A 5,576-nucleotide genomic window follows, 5' to 3' on the forward strand; every position below is an offset into this window, starting at 1 on the left:
ACCTGCCAGCACCCGGCTCATATCCTTCCTACTCATATACCCATCCAGATGCCTTTTAAATGTTGTAATTGTACCAGCCTCCACCACTTCCTCTGGCAGCTCATTCCATACACGTACCACCCTCTGCGTGAAAAGGTTGCCCCTTAGGTCTCTTTTATATCTTTCCCCTCTCACCCTGAACCTATGCCCTCTAGTTCTGGACTCCCACACCACAAGGAAAATACTTTGTCTATTTATACTATCTCTGCCCCTCATGATTTTAAAAATCTCTACAAGATCACCCCTCAGCCTCTGATGCTTCAGAGAAAAACAGCCTCAGCCCATTCAACCTCTCCCTGTAGCTCAAATCCTCCAACCCTGGCAACATCCTTGTAAATCTTTTCTGAACCCTTTCAAGTTTCACAACAATCTTCTGATAGGAAGGAGACCAGAATTGCACACAATATTCCAAAAGTGGCCTAACCAATCTTTAAGAAGGTATAATTTAAAGTGCAATTTTGAAGGAACACCCACATAGGAAGGAGACCAGAATTGCACACAATATTCCAAAAGTGGCCTAACCAATCTTTAAGAAGGTATAATTTAAAGTGCAATTTTGAAGGAACACCCACTTTATACACCAGATTCCTTCAAGCAAGTCAAAGTAGGACACTGTGGAGAGATCTGGGTGTCAGAGTGCAAAAGGATTAACTGCAGCTGCAGCAAATGAAAAGGAAAATTAAAAGAATGCTATAGTTTATTTCAACGAGAATTAAATACAAAATTGGGGCAATTTACTTCAATTACATATGGTATTGATGAGACTACGTCTGGGAGTGCTGTCCACAGTGTTAGTCATCTCATTTAAAAACAATTTAAGCAAAATCCTGGAACTCCATTCTTATCTGCTCTGTGTGCATTCCTACATCCCAAGAACTTTACCAGTCCACCATAACCTTCTCAAGGCTAATAAATGCTGGCCTAACCAACACCATCCACATCCCTCGAACAAATTTTTAAAATGTTACACAGCCTTTGGACAAAGTAAGACAGAGGACCAGAATCTTAAATGCAAGAATAAAGTCACAGTTTACAGGGCAGCAATGATCCCTGTATACCCATATGCTTCAGAGACTTGAAAACCTTAAAGCACGCAGCTCAAAATACTAGAGAAGTAGCACAGCAGTGCCTTTTCAAGATCCTTCAAAATTGGTGGCAAGAAAGGCAGTTCACAACAGCACCTACTCCCAAGCTGCCGTGCCATGTCCAGCATTGAGGTGCTAGTCAATGAAAACCTGCTCTGTTGCGTGGAAAATGTGATAGCATCAGGAAAACTTTAGAGACATTCTCAATGGGTCCTCAAAGATGTCAAAAACCTTGCCAACTCATGGGATTCTCTAGTCTGTGACCAACTAAAAGAGTGAACTAACAGAAGACAGAGTTGGGATAAAGAGGAATTTTCAGGTTGGTAATCTGTCACTCGGGTGGTGCCACAAGAATCAGTGCTGGGGCCATAATTTTCACTATATATTAATGACATGGACAAGGAAAGCAAATGGACTACAGTTAAATTTGCAGATAATTTGCTGAAAATAAGTGGGAAGACAAGTAGTGATAATGACACAAGTAGTCTACAGAGGGATATAGGCAGATTAAGCATATGGGCAAAACCTTGGCAGACAGAATATAATGTGGGAAAATTAGAGATTACGCACTTTAGCAGGAACAATGTAAGAGCTGAACATACTTAAATGGAGAAAAAAAATTGCAGAAACTACAGTACTCAGAGATTTGAGAATCACAAGTCATATAGCACAGAAACGGACCCTTTGGTCTGACCAGTCAATGTCGAACATAGTCCATCTGCCTGTACCTGGCTTATTTCCCTCCAAACCTCTCGTATTCATGTACTTATCCAAATGAATTTAAACACTGTCATTGTGCCCATAGCCACCATTTCCTCAGGAAGTTCATTCCACACATGAACCACTCTGTGTTTAAATCACCCTCCTCTCACCTTTAAAATGTGTCCCCTAATTTTGAAATCCCCCATTCTTGGGAAACTACCATTGACCCGGTCTATACCCCTTATGATTTTATCAGGTTGAGAGGTGACCTGAACCTCTATCAGGTCACCTCTCAACCTCCTACGCTCAAGTGAAAAAAAAGTCCCAGTTTATCTTTATAACTCAAACCTTCCATATCTGGCAACATCTTGGTAAATCTCTTCTGAATCCTGTCCAGCTTCATCATATCCTTCCTACAATTGGATGGCCAAAACTGAACACAATATTCCAGAACAGATCTCACCATAACTTCCAAACTCCTATACTCGTAAGGACTGAGCAACGAAGGCAAGCATGCTAAATGTCTTTTAACCACCCCGATCCACGAGGTTGTTGACTTGCTCACTGAACTGGTAAGTTTGTTTGCAAACATTTCGTCACCACACTAGATAACATCATCAGTGCACCTCCAGTAAAGTGTTCACGCTCTGTCCCATAAATAGGGAGCCAGACACTATCCAAGACATCGTGGAATCACAAAACAAAAACCAGATTCGGCAGATATTGGAAAGACAACTGGAATGTTACCCTTTGTTTAAAAAGGCTATAAAGTATAAAAATAGGGAGGTCTTTCTAAAATTATACAAGGCACTGATCAGACCATGTCTGTGAACAGTTCTGTTCTTTTTATCCAACAAAAGATATCGTGACAAAAGAAGCACTCAAGAGATTAACATAGGATCAATTACTGCAGATGCTGGAATCTGTACTAAAACCTAAAGCTGATGAAGAGTCAGCTAGACTTGAAACATTAGCTTGTTCTCTCTCCACAGGTACTGCGTGACCCACTGTGATTTCCAGCATTTTTTGTATTCACTAGGTAAATTCCAGGTATGAAGGGACTGTCTTGTGAGAAGAGGTTAAGTTGGACTTGTACTCTTTGGGGTTTAGGAAACATCACTGAAATGTAAAGATTCTTAGGGGGCTTGACAGAGTGGATGCAGAGATATTGGTTCTGTCTCATGGATAGTATAGGAGCAGAGGGCATAATCTCAGAGTGAGGAGTAGCCCTTTTGAGACAGAGATGAGAACGGCTTTTTCCTCATGAGAATGGGCAAACTGTGGAAATCTTTAGCTCAGAGGGCTGTCAAGGCTGGGTCGTTAAATATATTAAAGCAAAGATATACAGATTTTTAATCAGCATGTGGGGAAAAAGACAGGGAGGCAGAGTTGAGGATTATCAGATCAGTCAAGATCTCATTGAATGACAGAGCAGCCTTGTTGAGCTGAATGGTTTACTTCTGCTCCTAAGCCTATAATCACATTAAAGGTCTATTTAGGAAGACACTAAAAACATCAAGAGACTTTGCTGGGAACGCAGGTGAAAATCAATTTGATGGTTTAAGCACACAACCTTTCGTCAACTTATCTACCTGACCCTCCAAGCATTACCTGCTCTGTACATGGCAGAGTCTGTGTATCAAATTGTAAATGGACTTCTCAGCCATCTCAAAATCTATTCAAACAAAGTGGAAGCAAGTCGTCCTCAATTCCACGGGGCTGGTTGAGGAAAAGCAAGGGAATCGTTCATCGGGCCCTGTGCTCTAAAAATTCGATCACCTATTTACAGGGACAGTCTTGCACAGCGAGTATGGTCACTCGATTAGCTGCAAATAGTCATTCTAAAATTGTATTCTAGCAAATAACTCATGTTTTCAAATTTAGAGAAATTCCCAAATATATGACATGTAAAATATTATACCTGATTGATGAAGACTTCTTAGAAGTGAATAATTAGATTAGATTCCCTACAGTATGGAAACAGGCCCTTCAGCCCAAACCCATTTCACTCTAACCAATGCACCTAACACTATGGCCAATTCACCTGGCCTGCAGGAGGAAACCAGAGCAATCTCCACACAAACAGTCACCCGAACCTAGGGCCCTGCTGCTGTGAAGCTACAGTGCTAACCACTGAGCCACCGCCACCCCTGTTCCTGCTACTGCTCCTTTTATCACAAAGTACTATTAGTGCAAATAAATGCTACCCCCAAAGAAACGTTAATCGTTTTAAAAGTATGTTGAGGCAATTGTTAATCGAGCAATGTCTATTTTTTGCATAAGTAAATTATTGCAAATACAATACTGCCGAGACATAGCTGAAGTCTAGAGACTATAGTCACTACAACAAGAGACTTTCACAAAGACATGGGAAACAAGTGAAAATGGTCACCCGTTTTAAAGTCAAGGCTTCCCTTCTCAACTTGCTCTTCGAAAAAAAATACTCGTTCACAAGAATCAGGCTCAATTAAAGATCTGTGACAACGCAAACTTACTAAAGGGCCTGTAACTTCAGCTACAAGTGATGCTGTTGGGCAACAAATGTCTCCCCCTTCAAACAAAATATTTCGTTTTGGAAGATACTATACTTCATTTCGGATTCTACCACGTCCTCGTTATAAACACTTCGTTGAGAACGGCAATGAGGAGAGAGTTACTCTTCTCTGTCCCTGTGGCCTGACAGACAATTTAAGGTGGGAGGCTGTTCCTACTCTCCACTCACATGGCAATCGCTGTTTCTCAATATGAAGTTTTTTATTTATATATAACATACTGTATATACGAAGTTATGAATGTTCAGTGGGCAGTATGATGAATGAAAGCAGTTACCAGCTGCTGCTCGCCCTTTGCTGCGCCGGGCTGTTCTGAACCCTGCTGAGCTGGGATCAATGGAGCGGGCAGAACCCATTGGAGGACGAAGCATGACGAACTGATTCAATCTTCCGAGCAGACCCCCGGGGTTTCAGTAAAAGGACAAATGAAGATTCCGACACCGCACTGCCCTGAGCGGGACACACAGGCCCAGCCTGATATCACGGCAACCGTGTGATCACAGCGGGCAGCCCCATCACAAACACATCGTCAGGCCCCCACCCACCTCACCCTGAAACCCCGTCCCCCCAAGATCCGGGGTCACTCACCCCCAGCCCAGGTGGGGGTCACTCACCCTCAAACCCCCATCATCCCCAGCCCAGGTGGGGGTCACTCACCCTCAAACCTCCATTCCCCAGCCCAGGTGGTGGGGTCACTCACCCTCACATTCCTACCTGCAGCCCTTCCTTTCTTAATACAACACTCCGGCTCTAAATCTTCCCTCCATCCTTGCTAAATTCCCAATCTGCTTCCAACTCTTCACCTTCGCCAAACCCTCCTCAGTCCCCTGCCTCCCGTCAGCCCCTCCCCCGTGCCCCACCTCCCCTCAGCTCTCCAGATCCTGCCTTCAACTCCCACTCATATCCCCAGGCCCCACTTTCCATGTCCACCTGCCCTGGCTTACTGTTGAGACCTCCCCACCTCCGACATTCCAGACTGGCCTATTCTCATCCCTCACACCCACCTCCCAATTTCCGGGCCAAACTCAATACCCTGCCCAATCCCAAACCCCATTCTTCGCGACACAGCTCCCACACAACTCAACCCCCACTCTATGGGACACCCATTACCCCTCCATGGCCTCACCCTCCACTGTATAACGCCCTCACCTCATTCTCCACTGCCCCGCACAACTCAATCTCCACCCATCTCAATCAC

The 5,576-nt window shown here is 43.8% G+C and overlaps 1 protein-coding gene across 5 annotated transcripts in view; it reads right to left on the reverse strand.

The window, feature by feature from the left end:
• The window catches only part of pde10a (phosphodiesterase 10A), a 481,692-nt gene that overhangs the window by 276,216 nt on the left and 199,900 nt on the right, over window positions 1-5,576 (reverse strand). The window contains exon 1 of one of the 5 annotated variants that reach the window (XM_043696096.1): window positions 4,656-4,832. The exons of 3 other annotated variants lie outside the window; for them this stretch is intronic. In XM_043696096.1, coding sequence (XP_043552031.1) covers window positions 4,656-4,749 — 94 coding nt within the window. In that variant the 5' untranslated portion in view covers window positions 4,750-4,832. Of the gene's footprint in view, window positions 1-4,655; window positions 4,833-5,576 lie in introns of those variants that run through there. One more of the 5 variants, XM_043696097.1, reaches the window with a different exon arrangement.

This window comes from Chiloscyllium plagiosum, chromosome 9, assembly GCF_004010195.1.
Source record: "Chiloscyllium plagiosum isolate BGI_BamShark_2017 chromosome 9, ASM401019v2, whole genome shotgun sequence".
Lineage (NCBI taxonomy): Eukaryota > Metazoa > Chordata > Chondrichthyes > Orectolobiformes > Hemiscylliidae > Chiloscyllium > Chiloscyllium plagiosum.